Genomic DNA, 22733 nt, shown 5'->3' with positions numbered 1-22733 from the left:
GAATCAATCCATGAGGAGGACCATCTGGGCAGCATGGACATGCATCCGTGTCCCTAACATACTAACAAAGCACTTCCAAAATTTCTAATTTTAGCTCATTCTCATTTGGTCTACCCCCTCCTATATTATGAAATATAAAAATATATTATTGGATTAAATTTTTTTTACTACCTTACACTTGCGTACTTTGTCCTTTCTGGAAGAGAAGTATTATTGTGTCCCTTGTACAGGGAAGTTGTACTGTCTCACAGTCAAGCAATGGTAGTGCTGGGCCAGATTATACGTCCCTTTCTAAGTGTTGTTGTTGTTTTCCATCAAACTTAAAAAAAAGATCTCTTTTGGAGTTAGCTTTTTGTAAAGGAAATTAGTAGTACTATATCTACTTATAAGTATGTTATGACTTAACTTGTGTCTAAGATTCTTTTATAAACTCAAAGCTTTTTATGTTAAAGTCAGCTTGTTTACTCTTTAACAGTACTTGGAAATAAAGTTGTGTAATGCTATCAAAATATTTTTACTTTTTCTTTTTTTTTAAAAAATTTTTAATGTTTATTTTTGAGAGACAGAGAGAGAGTGGCAGAGAGACAGAGAGACAGAGTGTGAGCCGGGGAGGGGCAGGGAGAGAGGGAGACACAGAATCCAAAGCAGGCTCCAGGCTCTGAGCTGTCAGCACAGCTGATACCTGAGCCACTCAGGTGCCCCTATTTTAATTTTTTCTTATAGAGAATGTATTGAAAATGCAAAAGTTCCACTTTTAATAATATTTATCCCTTTTCAAAATGGTTCTTCATTAACCATTTATTACTTTAATATATAGTTTAGTATAATACTACCATATAATGTAATAGCTAACTGCCAAATCAGAATAAACATGGTAGTAGAGCAGGATAAATTTGAAATCATTTCTCAAAAAGTTACAATTTAGATTTTGATCTCAATTGTTTCTATTGGAAATATATAGTAATGGGTTTCTGTCTTTGTTCATGCTTACTGCATTTTCTTCTTTGTGGACGAGTATGGGCTCATTTATGTATTTTCTTTCTCCATTTCTAATTTCATCCAAATCTAAGAACTAAATATTTTTTCTCTATAGACGATTGCACTGCACTAGGAATTACATCCACATGCACCTGTTTATGTCTTTCATGCTGAGAGCTGTAAGCATCTTTGTCAAGGACAAAGTGGTCCATACTCACATAGGAGTCAAGGAGCTGCAGTCTCTGTTAATGCAAGATGACCTGCAGAGTTCCATGAAAGTGGCTTCTGTGGACAAATCACAGTATGTAAGTGTTTTCACCATTTTCTCTCATTACTGATTCACATAACATTATAGATACGTTACATTTTACAGTCCACTAAATGTTAACTTGTTTGGGCTTATCTCTGAATTAACTGATGACCAGTTTGTATAATGTTTACTACCTCAGTTCTGTCTCAAGCTTCACTCCTAATTACTCATCATCTTAGACTATTAAAAGTATTTGGGCTCTTTCCTCCAGAACATTCTGGAATGGAAGCCTCAAAAATCACATGACTGGAATGCATTTGGTATATGGCTCCTAGCCACTGTCTGTGACTCTCAAAAGTAAAAAGCTCACTTGCAAAACCAGAAGTGTGGGATTTAAAAGCCCACGACATTTAGTTTCTTTATTGTAGACTCAAAGACTTGTTCAAATGTAAGACTCCAAGTACTTGATTCTGCTCTGAAATGCCCTGGGGTTATTTAGTAACTAGAATCACTCAATAATTCAGTTAGTTAGATACTGATGCACTATATCTAGAAATCAAGTATGCCTTGATGGTATGAATTAGTACCCTTTCTGTATCTTTGGCCTTTGCCCTGTAACTTTGTAACCCCTTCTGATTCTTATTCTGGGCTGGCTTTGTGACTTGTTTTATCCAACAGAATGAAGTAGATGTGACAGTGTGCCGGTTGAACGTAGAGCTCTGTGAGTGAGCCTAACCAAGATTAGCTGAACCTGGCCCAGATCAGCAGAATCACGTAGTCAGTCCATAGATTCATAAGATATATTAAATGTTTATTGTTTTAGCCACTGACTTTAGGGCATAAAAAGGACAAGAATAAAATAAATTTATGGTAGAATAAAGGCTAATATTTCTTCTTTATGCTCTTCTGTACTTTCCTAATTTTCTCTGATGATCAAGTCTTATTTTGATAAACAGGAGAAATTAAGCAAAAGTGATTTTTTGGTAATTTCTAAAGGAAAATTATCTTATATAAAAAAAGTAGAATCAAGCCCAGAGTCTTCGAGATGCTGTCTTAAAATAACTTTGTCCTCTCTTTTAACAGTCTTGGCTTTTCTATGTACAGGAAATAGATTATAAAAGAGAAGGAGAGAACTGCTTTTTGGTGGTCTGTTAGTGCATCTAGTACAATTAAGAGTTCTAATATGATGCAATTCTGGTTTATTTGTAACAGATTGGGTGCAAGATTGCTGTTGTGATGTTTATTTACTTCCTGGCTACGAATTACTATTGGATCTTGGTGGAAGGTCTCTACCTGCATAGTCTAATCTTTGTGGCGTTCTTTTCGGACACCAAATACCTGTGGGGCTTCACCTTGATAGGCTGGGGTAAGGTATTTATGTCTCCTTTCCCTTTAAACTGGATTATGGATTTGAGGGCTTTCTGTTAAGCCTGTCTTTAGCATACTTTCAGCCATTTTCCTGAAATGTCTCCCCATCTGACCTTTATACCTCCTTTTTACTCTTCCGTTGTTCATTGGGGAGAGTTATTAAGATCAAGACTATAAGCCTCCCAGTGGTAAGAAACTCTTCAGGTATATCTTACCGGTTGGTGTTCTTGGGCCAGATTCTTGAGAGAATTCTTCGGCAGAAATATAAAAGAACACATTGTTAGCCACACACATTTAGAACTGCTATGCTCTTGTCTTATGTCAGTGTCCTGATTTAACAATAATTTCACCCTAAATATTTTGATTTTTAAATTTCTAAGCTATACTGATGCATTGTTGATAAGTTGGTGAGAATGCCAGGAAGGAATTTATAAGATTGCATCTTGATTGCACTTAATGATAGAAATTACAAACTAATTATGTAGACTTATCATGTCTTTTGGAAAAACATAATTCAGATTACTTTATGCATACATAATTTAAAAAAGGATAACCAGCTCACATTCCAAAAATGCCTTATCAGTACTAGACTGGACTAGGCGCTAACTCAACATGACATGGAGAAAAGGATGTTGCTTTTTTGTTCAAATTTAAGAAAAATTAAAACTCATATGTGGTTGCAATTAAGAAACATCATGATTAACAAATGCAGATCTCAATTGTTATTTTATTTTTTTAAAGCTTATTTATTTTGAGAGAGAACACACACACACACACACACACACACACACACACACACACGAGAGTGGGGGAGGGGCATGGATAGAGGGGAAGAGAATCCTAAGTAGGCTCCGCACTGTTAGTGCAGAGCCCTATGTGGGGTTTGAATTCATGAACCATGAGATCAGGACCAGAGCCAAAATCAAGAGTTGGATTCTTAATTGACTGAGCCACCCAGGTATCATTTTATATTCAAATTATGAGGTGCTTGGCATTGGGAAAAAATTAACTAAGTGGTTCAAGATTAAATTTGAAGGGCTTTTTTTTCCTCCTCAAATTAAAAATATTTCTTTGTTTGCTTTACCTTAATATTGTTATAACATTTGAAAATGTGAAGTACGGAATATTGAATTTTCTACTAGTGAATGAATAACTTTTAAGAAAACAAAGGGTCTATTTACTATAACATTTCATTTATTATGAAATGATTGTTGTGAATAAAGTTTTATTTCTGAAGGCAGTGTGTCTATTTTAAAGCTCTGCTTTTGACTAGCAGTTGCTAAAAATAAAAAAGATGCATTTTATTTTTTTAGAGTACTTTGGAAATTTCCTCAATAGTTTCTGGCAGTTTGCCTTCAAATCATAATTACATCTTTGTACTCACATAATTACTAGAAGTTGGTAAAGGCGTTGATAGAAAATTCAGCAATGAGTGTAGATATCTGTCTGAGTTACGTTTTATATTTTGGATTTCAGCACCACTGGTCACACGTAATAAACTCTTTTTTCTCTATTTACTTATTGGTTTGATGGCTAACTCCCCCATTAACTGTTATTTGGTCAGGGGTGCCCAGAGTGGTTCAGTTGGTTAAGCCTCCAACTATGGCTTGCATCAATATCTTGCAGTTCGTGAATTTGAGCCCCATGTTAGGCTCTGTGCTGACAGCTCAGTCTGTTCCTTTTTAATGTCAGGAGTTTGTATCACTTAAACCCAAGAAACTAGTTTTCAAATCTTTCTACAAAAATAAAAAAAAGAATTGGAAAAAAAAAACAAAAAAAACAACAACAGTCCAGTGAGCTTCTATTCAAGTATGAATTTCTTACCTTCCTTTACAACTTTTACTGATTTGTCCACAAGAAATTTGACATTGGAATGATAACTATAGTAGAGAAGCATCGTTACTTGAAATCTTCTTTTTATCAAATGGCTGAAGAACAAACATGAAATCAAGTAGGCTTCATATGGAAGCTTTCTTTGAAAAGCATTTACATAGATATGTCATGCACACTTAACTACAATCTGAAACACTAATAACCAATCATTATAGAATTACAGTTCTCCACTTAGTCTACCTTCTGACTCTCTCTCTTTGCAACTCCATTTTAAAAAAATGCTCTAACCCTCAGAATGCTGTCTTTGTCAGTTGTCTTGCTTGTTCAATAAATGTATAATAAACAAAACCAATGCTCTAGTCTAGGGCATATATAATTATAGCTATATTCTTTTAAGAATATCTCTCCATTCCTTAAATGAAGCTACCATTTAATGAAGTAAATACCTAAGTCTATTTGAGTAATAGACTATTTTTCCCTTAACACTGACAGTCTGATTGGAAAATAATCATTTTTATTTCTGACTCATTTTTCGGAATTCCTATAAGGAAAACAATGATCAAAAACATTATAGCTGCTTTGCAGGATCCTTTGCTAGAAATAATTTAGAATGAATCCAATTTTGTGCTTTCTTTCAATGATGTGATTTATGGGCTTCATGTGAGAAGACAACTTGCTTGGATTCCTATGTTACTCATTGGACCCAATCATTTTACCTTTAAGCTCTCTTCAGCTAAATAAATACTCAGAACGTTATTGCTCACATTATAGTGATGTGTGCAGCTATATCATTTGCATTGATTTTACTGATTCTTAAGAATAAATTGGAAGGGAAGGAAATTACAGTCTTAAAATAACTGTTTCTTCATCACAAAACAAGATTTTCATCACAAAACAAGATGTATCCCAAGGAGTAAAGGAAAAATCCGATGATGACTATATTTCTTTTCTTTCAGCCAAATTCTTAATTGTCCCTCTTCCTGCTTCAATTTTCTCATAAATTAGGCACTTTATTCTTGGTTCCATTTTGTTCTTTCATGTATGCATTATTTTTCTATGTATTTCATTCTCTATTTAAAAGATATCAGTCTTATTCATTCATCTTAGTGAATGTGGTCATTTTTCTCTATATTAGCAACCATTCTTAATTTTCAACTGTTAGATAAGATGCCAGGATGTATACATTGTCATATAAGATCACCTTTCCTGGTTATACCGTGTAGTCATGTCTCTTTTGCCAAGCTTTCATGTAGAATATTTTCATATTCTGTATTCTCTGAAAATAATCAGGAGAACAGTACATTGGCAGTTTTATTATCTCTGTATAAGCTGATGTCAATTCAGCAAATATTTTTTGATTATCCAGCTGGCAGTAAACATAATTGAAATACAGAGATATGTGGTAAATAGTCTGTGCACACAAGAAGTGTGCAGTCTGACCCAGTAGGTTATTTTGTTTTGTGTTTGCCTGTTCTGGTCACTTGTGATCATAAATGAAAATGTTTGACTTGTAAGATCTGTTCTCCAAAAAGTTATTTACAGTAGTCAAATAATACCTTTATACAATTAAAAAATCTAGAAGAGCTATTTCTCCCATCCTTTATGATTTTTAATTCCATTATTATTTCTACTGAAGATTGCCTTAAACTTAAAATTGCATTTAACAAGTGGAGTCAAAAGAAGATCTATATTTTAACCCTCCCTTATGAAAGATACAGAACAAACTTTTCAAATGTAATTTGAGGTTTTACTCTGAACCATTTAAAATTATACGGATTATTACCTTTTTAACAGAAAACAAATTATAGTCAAGTTTAGATTTACATATGCAGCAATTATGTAAGTTTATCTCAGTGGGTTCACCTGGTTTTAAGATTTCACCTCATCTCCACTAATTCGATCTTCTTTAGTTTCTGCCCAGTGGCAATATTTAATTCAGTAAGCCTATTTTCTTTTCTATTGCAACTCTTCTATTTCAGACTGTCCTTTTCCACAGTACCTTACTGCATTTTTTGGACTATAATAAAACATATTTTTAAAATATTTCTTCTGTTTCCTATAGCAGTTCCATCTCAGGAGGAGATAGTTCTTCTAAAGTTTCCTAAGTAGATACTCTTCCTCATAACAATGGAGGATTCCAAAGGTTTTGCAGTTTTCCTGAAAAAAAGAAGTACTCATTCAGCATTGGCTTCAAGTCCCATAAGAGTTGAGAACAATTCTACCAAAATCATATGAAGGCACTTCTAAGTTCCCTAAAGACTGAAATCTAGGTGATGGATAGTGAATTCCAGCGTCCTGTGATGAGTAGAGGGAGAACGGCAGATATAGCTTGAAACTTCAGGTCTGAGCAGTCCATATGTTGACTAGATTCCCTGGGGAATCAGTATTTCTGGTTACTAAGATACTGTATGTCTGTAGCTAATCCAGGTAGCCCATGTCATGATGGGTCTCTAATTTCTAGAACTAACTTTACACTTTATGACCAATCTGTGATTTTACACTAGTACTAGCACTACAGGAAGAGAGTAAGGCTGAGGCATGGCTTATGAAGCCTATGCAAATATCCAAAACAAGATGAAACTATGTGGACCAAGATGAGAAGATCCTATTTACTGTCTTTGGCTTCAAAGCATCCCTGTTTTATGCTGTGGGCTGCTGCCTAAGTTTTTACGTGAAGAAAGAGTTTAATTGCTAAAACGTTTTTGACTACCATTTAATTAGTCCAAAACTTCATTTTATTTTTTAATTTTTAAACTTTTTTATTATTAAAAAAATTTTAAATGTTTATTTATTTTTGAGGGGCAAGGACAGAGTGTGAGTGGGTGAGGGGCGGAGAGAGAGGGAGACACAGAATCCGAATCAGGCTCCAGGTTCTGAGCTGTCAGCAGAGAGCCTGACGCAGGGCTTGAACTCACGATCTCTGAGATCATAACCCAAGTGAAATTGATCGCCCAACCTACTATGCCACCCAGGCGCCCCCAAAACTTCATTTTAAAGGAGAGTAGTAGGGGCGCCTGGGTGGCTTAGTCGGTTTAGCGTCCGACTTTCGCTTAGGTCATGATCTCGCGGTTCGTGGGTTCGGGCCCCGCGTCAGGCTCTGTGCTGACTGCCAGCTCAGAGCCTGGAGCCTGTTTCAGTCTGTGGCTCCTTCTTTCTCTGACGCCCCCCCCCCCCCCCCCCCCCCCCCCGCTCACACTGTCTCTCTCTCTCCTAGAAATAAATAAAACATTAAAAAAAAATTAAAAAAAAAAAAACTAAAGAAGAGTAGTAATGGAGCCACATGAGAACCCATGTCTACTTATTTTTATCTTTTATTTTTTTTTTAAGTTTATTTATTTTGAGAGAGACAGAGCGAATGTGAGGGGGGCAGGTGCAGAGAGAGAGGGAGGGAGAGAGAATCATAAGCATGCTTTGCACTGTCAGCACAGAGCCCAACACAGGGCTCAAACTCAAGAACTGTGAGATCATGACTTGAGCTGAACTCAAGAGTTTGATGCTCAGCCTACTGAACCATCCAGGTGCTCCCCACCCCCACCCCCGTGTCTACTTATTTTTGGACCAGAGATTGTTTCCCTCTCAGAGTCACTTCTTTATACTGACATTTTATGAAGATTACTCAGCTCTCAAGGTAAATGTATATATTGAGTAACATTTGAATTTACATTACATTTACTTAAATTAGCATTCAAATTTAAAATAAAGTCTAAATTTCAAACATTTCCCCCTGTATTTATGTGTTCCCAATTCTGCAATGATGTGATACCAAGATTGGTAATCAAAAATCCTTAAATCCCAAAAATGGTTTTAATTCTTTTTCCTCCATGGTTGCCTCCGTGCTAGTTTTGTGAGTGAGAGTCTTCCAAGAGGCTGAGAAAAGTAATTTCATTAAGACATAATGTCTGATAGAAGATATTTGTTATAATGATCATCTAAAGCAGAATCTCAACTCAAGTGCCATTGGTCAATGTGTATAGAACATTATTCAGGAAATTGCTTGATTGGGAGATGGTAAAGGAAGGAAAAGATAAATACCTGTAAATGAGAAAATGTGAAAATTCTGATCAAAGACAGACACTATTTTAAAACAGGCAAGGCAGCAGAACAGTAAAGAGAGCTATGTCAGGGCTTTTTGAACCACCCTGTTAGAAGGATCCAGACTCCCTTCATTACACAGCCTTATTCTTGTTTCCTCTTTCAGGGTGCTGACTGATACCTGAAGTTATGTTATTAATTTTGCATCTCCCTATACAATATGCTTCAGAAAAACAGGAATATTGTTGATCTGTTTATTTCAGAACTATAAAGTATTCTCAAACCAGAACAATCCTTGACACATACGTAGGCACTTAATAAATACTTACTGGATGGGTGGTTGGAAGGATGGATAGATGGATGGACAGAAAGATAGATAAAATATGTGAACTGAGCCTAAGAAAGAACCAGAGTTGTGTAGATTTATTTTTTAATGTTTATTTATTTTTAAGAGAAAGAGAGACAGAGTGTGAGCAGGGGAGGGGCAGAGAGAGACGGAGACACAGAATCTGAAGCAGGCTCCAGGCTTTGAGCTGTCAGCATGGAACTTAACGCAGAGCTCAAACCCACGAACTGTGAGACTGTGACCTGAGCTAAAGCTTAACTGACTGAGCCACCCAGGCGCCCCCTGGGTAGATCTATTTTGACAAAAATAATTTCCTGGAACATAAAATTTGAAATTAAATGGCCACCCAGGCAGGATGAGGTTAATTTCAATGAGATGATCACCAAGGAGGCCAAAATTTTCTCTATTGCAGGGCACCATCTTATTTTCACTTTTAATGGCATTTTTCTTCATCTGAACCTATTCTTTTTCACTTTTTTGCTAAAAAGGCATACTCAAAATTTACAAATGTATTTTTAAAAGTAAAGAATTTAATATTGTGTTTAATAAAAAAATGTAAGTTAGATTAAAACTTTTTCTCTCCCCTTGTAAAGTGCTTCCCAACTTCTGCAATGTTTTCACTATGCTCTCTTTCCTTTGTTTAAACTGCTTTCATAAATTCTGCAGAATGGGAAGCTGTCCATTAAATCTTTTGGTCCTTTTTGTCATTTTCCATAAAAGTTATGGTTTGTGATTTTTTGCGTGTGATGTCAGAGTCTAATCAACTATAACATAAGCCAAACAGTCAGCCTTTGCTGTGGGCAGACTTTTTACACTCATGGAAAGTCAGTATAATAGATATGACATTGCAAGCTCACAAGGTGTTTACCATTTATGAAGGATATATATCTCATGCTTAAATCATCAAACTAACTTAGGGCTCACCCTTCACTATGGTCTTACTGAATGCAAATGCTTATCTTGAGCCAATATGAAATTTCCTGAAAAGAAGAGGCTACACTGATCGAAACTTCCCAGTTTTATAACTTTTATATATACTTCCCGGTATAGTTTCTCTAACAGCTTGCACTTTTAGAATGCGCAAAGTTCTAATTTTTTGAACTAACAATGTCCCTGCAGCTCCTGATGAAGTCTGCGGCTTCATTCCCCCTTGAAGGCATGTAGCTGTCAGTTTGGCAAGAGTCAAAGTCCAGTGCTCCAACCGCTACCTGCTTCTGGCCCCAGGAATTTCTGTCCCCTCCCCATATGGCTTGATTCTACATCCCTCCAGGGGACATTGGGCCAGCCTTCAAAACTTCAGACTTTCAGGGGCACGTGCAGCAGTGTACCTGGCTTGTTTCTCAAGGGGGCAAGAGGAAAAACTAAGAAGAATTTCACATTGATATACCCATATTTTTCATATGGGTATTTTCTGTTTTTCTCTCTCAACTTTTGATAGTATATTCTTATGTGTGCTGAGTATGAGGCTAAAAATTCCCTTAATCTTAAAATAAGTATGGCCTCTGAATTCTTTTTTGATTACAGGGTTCCCGGCAGCTTTTGTTGTAGCCTGGGCTTTGGCGCGAGCGACTCTGGCTGATGCAAGGTGAGTGAAAAAGAAGAGGTAAGGAGAGAACCTAAAATTTCCTAAGACTCAGTCTTCCTGCCTGGAATTTACACTGGCTGCTGTTGTGGACCACATTTCCCTTGATGGACGTCATGTAGGAAATTACCTTGGTGAACTTGTAGCCTTTGATACATTACCAGCAAGCTATCCATCCCAGAGGTCATGGGACAGAAAGACTTGCAGACCAGATTAGAATGCTTGACCTCCTTAGTTTGTAATATCGTTTAAAAACATATGGTGAGAATCAAGGGGAAGGAGATGGGTAAGTTAACACATTTAAGATATGATGCAAGCATGTGGAAGGACCACACTACTTGAGTTCCAGAATGGGCCATATTCAGATTTTCTCTCTCAATCTGTCCATGTCAGCCGTCCCTACTGATGGTGTGGTTATGAAGACCAGAGATGTGGTTGCAGCAAGGAGACTTGCACACAGAAGGTGCCCGGGGCCAATGACACCCATTTGCTTTCTCGTATTGATGAGAGGAAAGTGTGCTTGGTCATAGCTGTAGCTGGCCAGTTAGTCTGCTAAACAGCTTTGGGTTTTATTTGGGTTCCTTCCAAATAATATGTGGGCATGGGTTTTACCAACCAGTGGCTGAATTAGGATGTCAAGGATATTGAACACTTCCTGTCTATCAGAGATATTTTGTGTCTCTTATATATTTGGTATATCATGAATATATAGTGCCCATGTTATAGTGTTGTGTTTAACATGCATGGGCTCCACTCCTTACCTACTTATCTCTATTTGATGCAAACTACGGGTTTTGTCCATCCCATTTGGGTTTTTTTTGGTCTTTTATAGCATAATTAAATGTTTTCAAAAATTAAAACAAATGTACATTGGAAGTGGAATCCATTCTAGTGAATTGCTAAGATTATCAAGTAGCCTGGGGTTAATTTGAAGTAGCATATTATTATTTTTATTGTTTTAATGTTTATTTTTGAGAGGGAGGGGAGGGGCAGAAAGAGAGGAAGAAAGGATCTGAAGCAGGCTATGTGCTGACACCAGCGAGCCCGAGTTCGGGTCTCGAACTCATGAACTGTGAGATCATGACCTGAGCTGAAGTCCAACCCTTAATCAACTGAGCCATTCAGGAGCCCCTGAAGGACCATTTTAAAGTACAGCGCAGTGATGATGAATGATGGTAAAAGACCCTTTTTTTTTTTTTTAGACTTACACAGACCTGAGTTCAAATTTTGGTTTCGCTGCTATTAATTTTGAGACCATGGGAAACACACATGACCTCTTTGTACTTCACTTCTTAATATAAAACAGAGATAATAATGTATACATGACATTCGTAGAGATAAAACACTTAGCACAGAGCCTGGTAGCTGGCAGGCACTAAATGGGAACGTGATGAGGAAGAGTTCAAGTGTGGGTAACTTACAGGCCTCTTCTACTACTGGTTGGTTCTGTGACAACAGGTACACTACCTGGCCTCTCTGAGCCTTGGTTTTCTCATCGATCAAGTGCAGATAAAATGAATATTACTCTTCATGAGGTTATTGGAAGATTGAAGGAGAATCTATGTAAAATACTTAGGGTTTTGGAATAGGGTTTGGAATAATAAGTACTAAATATGTATTAGCAAGTATTATTCCCTTAATTATTTCATTAATTTATACCTATAGATAGTGTCTGATCAAAAATAATGTTTCTGTTATGTTATTCCATTAGAAAGCAGGACTTATCCTTTCATTGATCCTAGCTGATGATATTTATCCTATCAAGCCGGTGGAACCTTGATTCTGCTAAAGTTAGAGCTTAAATATGAAGCTGGTGAAGAGACGGGGGCCACCTCTTCCAAGTATTTATAGGTCCATTAGGATGGTTGGTGTTTTTTCAGTGACAATGACAACAAATTTGCATTTTATAAAGATCGTTACCAGCATACAGAGGAAAAATTGGAGAAAAGTAATAATAAAGATTGCAGCTAGCATTTTCTTAAAGTTTATTTATTTATTTTGAGTAGAGTGGGGAAAGGGGCAGAGAGGGAGGGAGAGAGAGAATCCCAAGCAGGCTCCACGTTATCAGAGCAAGCCCAACACAGAGCTCGATCTCACGAACCATGACATCATGACCTGAGCTGAAATCAGGAGTCAGACACTTAACCGACTGAGCCACCCAGGCACCCCCAGTAGCTAGCATTTTTGAATGATACCCACATTTCAGGTACTCTCTAAGGGTTCTGTAAATATTAGTTTAATTGAACATCATGCCAGCCCTATGAGACTGAGGCCAGAACAGTTGTAGCCAACATTGCACAGCCACAGTGGTAGAGAAGGAATTTGTCTAGACCATTGGGCTCCAGAGGCACTCAATAAATACTATGAGCAGAGTCCATGTTTCTGTTAAGATTAGTGGTATTTTTATTTTCCGTGGAGGAGGAGTTTTGTAAAGAGATTCCTTTTACATTGTCACTGACAGCTGCTCACTCCTCAGTAGTTTCCACCCCTCTGGTAATAAGGCATGCACAGTGGAAAATGCCCACTGTACACTGGACAGTTTTTCATGCCTTCATTCGATCTTCTCTTTGTCCTTCTACCACTTGTAGTTGTTTCCATTCTCTAAATCAGAAATAGTTTGTCACCTACCATGGACTTCTCAATAGTTCACACTTTTTGCTGCAATGTGAACTCATGCTTGGGCCTTGGTATTTGTGTAAACACACAGAGCTGTTTACTAGCACATTTTCTCTCATTCACATGTTACAACTACATCTGCGTTTCATGGTGTTCAGAAAGGAAAACCATAACTACAAGTACTCTGCCACTTCAATATGTTTGAAACGCACTATGCCGCCATGTAAAATCTTCCTTACCAAATTCCTGTAGCATTTTGTATGTATATTCTGTTATTTTCCCTACTATCTTATTTCTCTTGATGTGCATGTATAACTGTCACATTTGAAAAAAAAAAAAACCTATGAATTACAAACGGGCAGGAGTGAAATTCTCTGTTTTATAATAGAGAACTCTCCAATGCTTGCTAATCAGTTCTTACGGATCTATTTGGCCACTTTCCTCCATTTTCTAAGTGTTTCTGGAGCAAGATAAAGTTTGACTCAGTGCAAATTGTGAGTTACCAGGAGATGCATTTTCTCGTCCATTTGTTAATTGTGACCATTTCCCTTAGCCTCAGACTTCCACTTATAAAATGAAAATATTCTTGGCATTGAGTAAGGTTGTGAGTCTGCAGGGGTTGGATTTGAAAATCAGATGAGAGCCCATTTATGAAAGGGCTTTGTAAACTCCAACTTCTTTTTTTTTATTTTTTAATGTTTATTTTTATTTTTCAGAGAGCGGGATTGGCAGAGTGAGAGCAGCGGGGGCAGGGGTGTAGAGAGAGGGAGACAGAATCCGAAGCAGGCTCCAGGCTCTGAGCTGTCAGCACAGAGCCCAATGTGGGGCTTGAACCCATGAACCATGAGATCATGACCTGAGCTTAACTGACTGAGCCACGCAGGTACCCCTGTAAACTCCAACTTCTATGCAAACATTAAATTGGCTAATAATTGAGTGTTAATGTTATCAACATTATCATTATTGCTATATGTATATGGTGATATTGGAAATGTCAAAGAAAACTTATAGCATCTGCTATTTGATTTCTTGCAGGGTGGGTTGAGTCCGTAAAGAGGTACTAAATAATGCTAAATAATTTTACCCTGAGATGTGCAACCGTATAACTTAGCTTTGGAATTTTAGAGAAAGTAGATCATAAGGTATTTTTTGGTTCAATCCTCTCATTTGGGAGATGAGTAAAAGGCTCCCAGAGACATCAGGTTACATTTCAAAATCTATAGTCAGCCTGTAGCAATTTTGGCTCACTCATCTGTTCAGCAGATATTCCAAGCCTTGAGCACAGAAAGCAAGCAAATATATTCACAATGCATTTTATATTGAATTAGATAATTAGTTTTCTTAGCTATCTTGTATTCTTTCTTAAGAATCATAAACTGAACCATACACCATTAACAGTCATTTGTATTTTCAAGAAAAAAATAAGAATTGTACATATTATATTTGAGGCACCTTTAGGTGCATAATATTTCAAAAAATACAACTGATACTGAATATTGCTCTAAACAGTTGAATTAATGTCAAAAATGAAATATAAGTTAGATTCTGTAACTCTTCTGTGCAAGACATTTATTCCTGCCTTACATAGAATAAAATTTTGAATTTTATAGTGTCCTGATCTCATGATAATTGGGTTAAGGGGTCATTTTGTTTTTATTTTGCATATGAAATAAAACTGTGTTGTCACATACATGGCATGATTTCAAAGTTGCCTAACTTGATTTTTCACGCAATTCAGCTTGTCTCTAGATAGAAGGTTTTTGTGGGTTTTCTTGAGGGTAATCTGACCTACACAGAGTTCTCTGCTACAAAGTTCAGCTTTGGAGCCAGCTTAGAGCATCTACAAAGGATGAATGGGATCTCTGCTCCTGTCTCTAACATTTGAGATTTCTCTTTTTTTCTATTCTGGCCTTTCAAAACGAGAGCTCTGATTTTCTCTGTGGCCTTGCCTATGCGAGGTAAGCTGATCAGACTCTGTTTTGGAAGATCCTTTAAATGCTACTGAATACACAAAGGAGGTCCTACAGTTCTAAAATTCTATCAGAAGTTATTTGGCTAAGCTAGGGTAAGAAAATTGAGTAGTTTTGATTGGACAAATGAGCTTAGAAAGTGAGTATTTTTGTTTCTCTTTCTTTTTACTTAACAAAAGCAGAACCTTATTACCTTCTCCCGGCTCATTCAAAGGAGAGGAGACGCCAGCGGAAAAGTGGGACCATCTTGCAAAGGACTTGAAAGATAGCTTCTACCAGTTCTAGGAAACCTGCGTGGCTCCCAGGGCTTCTGAGACTTCCCCTGCTCTTATCCCATTGTGAGCTGTGGACACAATATAGGTGTCAGTACAGGTGCCTGGAGCTGTTCTGATGGAACAGAGCCTCTCTTACTCCCTATGTGGCTCCAGGGAGTCCTACTTTCTAGTCAGATCTTTGTGCCTCTTACTCACCACTCAGAACTGCGTTTTTACTGGCATCCATTGCTGCATTTTAGAGAGTGTCAACATTTAATTCGTGAAGTCTGAACAGAGGGTAGTTTCTGAGCCATGTTAACAAACACAGCATGAGCTGGGACACTGAAGAATTAATGAAAAACAAGGATTAATAGCATTTTTTCTTAAAGATCTGAAATCTCAGTTGCCTTTCATAGCAAAGGGTAAGTTTGAAGCTTTGACATTGAAAACTATCAATGTCAAGTTTTTCCTGTTTTTAGAGGTAGCTGGTTTTGACCTAGTTCCAAGTAGAAGGTTTTTTTATAGAGCTGAAATTGTACAACTGAAGTGCAGTGTGTTAGGAGACACCATGATGAAATGCCATTGAGGCAAATAAAGAAGATTGTGAAGATATTACCAAAAGTCAAAGCAAGAGGAAAATTTATGGAATCCAAGAGTCTTGCAGCTACTGAATCATGTTCAATTTGTGTTCATACAATACATGCTCCTTTTCATATAGTAGGAGGAGTTTTTAGGTAGTGTGATGGACATTGTGCACAGCTCAGTCACACTTATCCTTTGTGTGTAGCTGAATACGTGAATGCAAATAATGCTAGGAAATATTTAATAACATGTGAGCGCAAAATTTCCCTGTCTTCGATTTCCATGTTATTCAAACCTCAAGTCCGTTGACTTTGCAGATTGCAGTGTAGCAGGGTCAGGATTACACTTTGGTTTTGGGGTCTAGTTGATTCTACTGTCGTACATGCTTCTAACAGAATGCTGTGCTACTGAGCTGTCTTGGCACAGATAGGAAAAGAAATAAAAAATATACTGTTAAAAGGAAAGATGCAGTTGCAGGACAGACTATACATTGGATTTTTCTTAAGCAGGGAAAAGTAAGATTATAATATTTGGGTTTGTATATGCATAAGAAAACACTGGAAACATATACAATAAAGTAATAAAAGACATGATGCATAAGGAGAGAGACGGGCAGAGGAAGGTGAACATGGGAAGAACAGACATGTCTCAACGGCTGTCTATAGTTTGATTTTTCAACTGAGAATATATTGCCTGTATAAAAATATTAAAATTTAAAAATATATAGTCATTACATATATACTGAAAATGTTTTACCTTCAAGGGATAGTTGAAATAACTTTTTAACTTGTTCATTAATTTAAAAGTAACTTTTTGAGGTTTGTCATCTAGAGTTAAAAAATGATCAATATATCCTTAATATTTTTAAATAAACTTTCACGTATTGTGCCCACAATTGATGCTAGGTTTTGTCTAAGGAGAAAGAACCCAAGAAAGAAGCTTTTATTCATGTATCTTTAATATATAAAAACTGTTTAAAATGCTACATTAAAGTTTCAAGCAAAACTAGTTTTTTTTCAACACTGTTCTATTTATTCCAATTTCACCCAATCGCACATCAGCCAGGGTGAGACTGAGTTAACTTACTTTGAATTCAATTCAATCCAAAAATATGTGTCCACTACCTGCATGCTCTATATTGCTGTAGGCACGTATCCTACATCAGAAAATATGAACAGTGATCCCTGTTCATGTAGAAACTTAAGTTCTATCCGGGATGGGAGTGAAGCAAAAGATAAATGAATAAGTGAAACAAATAGGTAAATCATATAGCATTTTTATTAAGTACTGCTAAAAACAAGCTTTTTACAGTCCAAGATAAAATGGATTTTATGCTGATATAAAATGAGCATTGTCAAAGATCTTTTAACTCACTAATTAGTGAAGGAACCAATAAGATGTTATAAGTGGTACAAAGAAGAAATATAGGAATCACCTGCTTATATTTAACAAAATGAACACTGAAATAACTTTATAAATACATGCAAAAATTCAGTCTTAATAAGACAATAATCAGTCATATTCCACCGAACACACTAGTTTTCACTTCTAGGCATAAAAATCACTTGCTTCTGGTTTTCTGATGCTTTTCTGTCAACAAAGATTATTTACATTACTGTCAGTTTTTTATTTTTAATGTTTATTAATTTTTGACACACACACACACAGAGTGTGATTGGGGGTGGGTGGAGGGAGAGGGAGACAGACTCCAAGCAGGGTCCAGGCTCTGAGCTGTCGGCACAGAGCGGGACATGGGGCTCAAACTCATGAACTGTGAGATCATGACCTGAGTTGAAGTCAGATGCTTAACCGACTGAGCCATCCAGGCGCCCCTTGTCAGTATTTTATTGCATTTCGATAGGTAAGAATGCTTTGCATTATTGTCAGTATTCTACAGCAAGTGGAGTTATAACATAGAATTTCTGGAACTGCTGAAAGCGAGAAGACGTTCTCACTCCAGTGATAAAAATGAAGTATCAGGTGCACCGCATTTAAAAGACAATGATTTTTTGTGGCTCTGGAACCGTGGTTTTGACTCTTGTTATTATAAAAATAAAGAATATTTATATTATAATGCTCTCAGTTCATCGTATGGAAACCAAGACCCATTACACATTTTTTTTTAACTGGTTTGGGTGTTTTATGAGATTTTTTTTTTTTTTTGGTCTACTTATTTTTTAATCAAAAGTTTGGGAGTGGAGTGTTTGGTAAAACTTAAAATGCTACTTAATTCTCACTGCCTATTTGCTTGTCATTTTATTCATGGAAGTTCTTTTTCATGTCTCAGATGCTGGGAACTTAGTGCTGGAAACATCAAGTGGATTTACCAAGCCCCAATCTTAGCAGCTATCGGGGTGAGTGTAAAAAGCCTGTGTAGTGGAAAGAAAGGAATAGAATGCATAATTAAATTGCTGCTAAAACTGAGAGAACCTGTGTCTGTCACTTTTTTCTACAAAGGTTTAGGAGACCCTCACATTATAGCAATAGCTGTTGGGAGAGTCTGGGCTGGGATCGTACCCTATTCGTGGCTGATGCTGGGATCCATGCAGAAAGCACAGACCTCGCTTTAGTCAGCTAGCACGTGGTTCAGTTCCAGTGCTTCAAAATATCTGTGGCCATTTACACGTTCAAGGAGTTGGAAGATCCTAAAACTCTTCTGTCTTTACATCTGTTATATTATAGCTCCACTTTACAGTTCTGATCACCTGACAGTAAGGAGGTCAGGAGGAGAAGACATAGCAGGAGGACAGAGGAATTATTGGGAGAAGGAAAAATGATAGGATGATTCATTAGAAAGCATTGACGGAACCTCTTCCTTGGCGTACTGTCTGAGTGGTTAAGAGGATGCTGTGAGGAGACATATCCCACAGAATCCTGGCTGATATGGAATTGGAAGGACTGGAGTAGGCAATACGTATTGCATGGACTTTATCTGCCTATAGTATTTCAGCTGCATATTATATCTGGTTTGTGAAAGAAAACAAAGTTACGCTTCTTTGTGTCAAGCCAAAATGTTTACTGTTGACTTCCCTTGAAGGCTTTATCTCATTAGCTTCTCTGTGGTTTGATCAAGAAATTATACCATCTTAGGTTTTCTTGTATTAATTCAAGATTATAAACATCTTAATAAAATGACTTATGTTTCCATATTAACCATCAAACCATTGGAAAGTAAAGTGGGAGCCTAGTTTGTAATGATTTTTTGGTTTTTCTTTGCTCTCCAGTTTCTTACTTTTCTCATTTTGTTCCTGTAGCACAGTGCATCACCCGGTTTGTCATTATGCTGCCACACTGGATGTAGAGGGATGGCCATTAATGGGTCTGAGGTTTCATAGATCTACCCAGAGACAGAGAAAAGCTTGTTTATCTCATAGGAAAAATGCAGAAAGGAAAATGGAGAAGATCGAAAAGGACTCATTTCAAAAGCCCATTGACGTAAATATTTATAGGGGGAAGTAAAATGTAGACCCCTTTTAGAGAAGCCAGTTTCTTGCAAAAACAGCGTGTTAGCAATGTAGACTGGATTCTGTGTCGTGGGAGAAGCTATAAACGGACTGTGGGTAAATGAATGAATTACTTACATTTATAAACTCTTATCATTTTAATTTTAATGGAGGGCTGCTTTCTTAGTCTAGGGATAAACCACCCCATCAAACCGTCTAGTGATTAAGTGTATCCCTGCGGGAACATGAATGAACTTAAAGATACAAATTGACTTTATAAAATAGGGTATAGTGTTTACCACGCTGATTTCCCTTTTATCCGCTAATACTCTATCCTCATCTGTGCTTCCCTGCCTTTCATTTTCTTTCCTCCTGGTTCCTCCTCTGCTGGGTTTGCTCATCTATTACTTACCATCCTCTTTTTAAGGGATAAATCAGGTCTTACTTTTAGTGTCTTCAGTGCCTTATACTAGAATTGTGAAAAAAGAGATAATTAAACATTATATGAAAATGTAGATGAGTTTACGAACAGCAGGTTTGAGTTTTCATTTGATGAAAAGAAAAGACCTGTTAAAGCTCTAAGAGATCCTTGCAAAATTAATAACTGAAGCAGAGGACAGTGGAGAAAAGTAAATCATAGGATGCCTTCCATTGAAACCATTGATTAAAATTTTTTTAATGTTTATTTATATTTGAGAGAGAGAGAGAGAGAGAAGCACAAGTGGGGGAGGGGCAGAGAGAGAGAGAGGGAGACACAGAATCCAAAGCAAGATCCAGGCTGTCTGCACAGAGCCTGACCAGGGGCTGGGACTCACAAACTATGAGATCATGGCCTGAGCCGAAGTGGGACTCTTACCTGACTGAGCCACCCAGGCACTCCAATAACCACTGATTATTATTTTTTTTTTTATCCAAAGCTTTGTGTTTATATTTTTTGTTTGTTTGCAGATTGTAGTTACATCATCAAGATGGATGAGAAGTTAATTGCTGAGTTTTCTAAATTGAAAAGTAAAACAGTAAAGTTAGGTGATTATAGATGTTCTAGAAGATTCCCCATTGGGGAAAGAGAGCTAGAAATGATGGTACACTCAATGCATTTTGAAGAAAATTTAGGTGGAAGCCATCTTCATCTTCTTGAACTAAAATTATGCCAGCTCCAAAGCAAGAATTCTTGAATGTTTTTCCAATATCACAACATCCATTTAATCTCACAAATCAGAGAAGATTCAAGACCACCTTTCTGTTTGCTGAGTGACCTTTTTGTTTTAGTATTACAATTCAGTCATCACAGTTCCCGTTAAGATTCTCTCATTTTAGGGGCGCCTGGGTGGCTTAGTCGGTTAAGCGTCCGACTTTCGCTTCGGTCACGATCTCGCGGTTCGTGGGTTCGAGCCCCGCGTCGGGCTCTGTGCTGACTGCCAGCTCAGAGCCTGGAGCCTGTTTCAGTCTGTGACTCCCTCTCTCTCTGACCCTCCCCTGCTCACGCTGTCTCTCTCTCTCTCTCCTAGAAATAAAATTAAAAAAAAAAAAAAAAAAGATTCTCTCATTTTACTGTAGAGCCAGTCTGTAAGGGAAGAGGTGTGCCCTGAACACCATCCTTGTGTTCTGAGTGATGTGTTCCTTCCTCTCAGCTCCTCAATGTCCTGAAGCTGGGAAAAATGACAAATAATAGCAAACACTGTATAGTGCTTACCAGGAAGTGGGAACTGTTTTAAGTGCTTTATTTATGGAGATTTATCTAATCTTCTAAAAGAGGAAACTGCCCGAGGTCACACAGCTAGTAAGTGGTGGAGTGGGATTGGAACTTCAGGGTCCGTGTCTCTACCCAATGAACTCCTTTCACTTATAATAAAATCTAACGTTCCCGATAGTCTAGAGAAGCCCCGTCACTCATGCCTGCACTATTTATATGCAGTACCATTGTTTTCCATTCAGATCCTTGAACTTGTCCACCTCTGCCTCCCCAAGGCTTTCTCACACTCTGCTGTGTACTTTTGGAGGGCTGGGATGTGCTTTCTTCTCTTCCTCACTTTTAAATGCCACTTCTTCATTGTGGCCTCCTTGACGCCTCCAGTCTAAATTAGGTCGCACTTGTTATATCCCATAGGGCAAGGTGAGGTTTTTCTTTCTCAAGATCAATGTATAAAGCTCCTAACTGTTAACTGTCCGTCTTGCCCACTAAGCTGGAAAGTTTATGTGATCAAGAACCATACTTTTCCTCAACTTCTATATATCTAGTGCCTAGCAAGTTTCTGGTGCGGAGTAGCCACTCGATATTTGTTGAAAAAATAAAACTGGTGTGCAGAGTAGAAGCCCTGAGGAGCTGCTAAGAGGGAAGTGAAATGAGAGCACAAAGGGAAGTTCTGTGTAATTACAGAAACTCTGAGTCCATTTCATGTGATCTTTTCATTTCCAGAGAAGCCAACAAGAGCCCACGCAGATAAAGGTCACACAGCCCGTGTGACAAAATAAGACCGAGCACATTTTTGACCATGTTCTTATGCCTTGCCCCCCAAGACTTGTCAAGATTGTCTCTTGAATTTATGGGAAAAAGTTCTTTCAATTTTTAAGGCAATATTTGTAGTTTTTTATTTATTCACTTTGGGTAAAATACTTGTTTTTCAGACTTGCATTGCATGTGGCAGGGTTTTATGTAATGAGATATGCTCGTTATATGCTATCAGAAATTATTTGCCAAGAATTTTAAATATGAGTTGGATCCCTCACTTGATTGTGGCTTTGGATACTGGAATAGCAAAGATGCTATTAATTGGAATTTTGTGTCTCTGGGAGTAAAATCTGATAAAATGTGATCGGAAGGTCTAAGCTATATATGAAGCAAACTGAATTTAAGAGAACAAAGGAGTTTGTAGACAATAAGCACTTAAAGGTTCTAACTTGAAGACGTCATATCGAGAGAATCGAATTTTAGAGACAATCACAGACGTCAGTACACATGTAGGAATAACCACTTGATTTTGGAATCACAGAATCTGAAATTACAGCAATTGTTGTTGACTTTGTTTTATTCATAAGTGTTAACGCCATATTTAAAAGAACTAGAGTCATTAGAAAACATTCGTTTTTTGGTCTGAAAATAAACATCTGCCAATAACACAATTTCTTATTCACCTGCAACACTATGTTGACTTGAGGGTGATTTTTAAAAAAATTTCTTCTGTATAACATCAAACTATGGGAGGAATACTTCCGGGTGGACAGCAGAGCATGGAGCATGGTTTTGGTCCTGGGCCCCCCAGAGCGTCATCAGAAGAAAGAAGAGAGGAAGCAGCGGGCAAGGCAGCAACGTCTGGAAGAAGTGGTAAAGGTGAAGTTGGCCGATGTAATCCATCCTGACCAAGCGGGCCATGGCCCCCTGAGACAGGGGGACCTACGTTTCCACAGGACACTAAGGGACCGACTCCTAACCCTGGAGACGCTGTGGGGCAAGGCTGCTTACTGCGAGCTCCCAAGGCAAA

General features: G+C 37.5%; 1 protein-coding gene across 1 annotated transcript in view; it reads left to right on the top strand.

The window, feature by feature from the left end:
- The window catches only part of PTH2R (parathyroid hormone 2 receptor), an 85288-nt gene that overhangs the window by 46173 nt on the left and 16382 nt on the right, over positions 1–22733 (top strand). Inside the window, exons 6-9 of the mRNA XM_039240661.1 lie at positions 1094–1283; positions 2441–2594; positions 10332–10392; positions 18099–18165. Coding sequence (XP_039096592.1) covers positions 1094–1283; positions 2441–2594; positions 10332–10392; positions 18099–18165 — 472 coding nt within the window. The remainder of the gene's footprint in view (positions 1–1093; positions 1284–2440; positions 2595–10331; positions 10393–18098; positions 18166–22733) is intronic.

Source organism: Hyaena hyaena, unplaced genomic scaffold (genome assembly GCF_003009895.1).
Source record: "Hyaena hyaena isolate Hyena2069 unplaced genomic scaffold, ASM300989v1 scaffold_180, whole genome shotgun sequence".
Classification (NCBI taxonomy): domain Eukaryota; kingdom Metazoa; phylum Chordata; class Mammalia; order Carnivora; family Hyaenidae; genus Hyaena; species Hyaena hyaena.
This window is presented reverse-complemented; position numbering and strand designations above follow the sequence as displayed.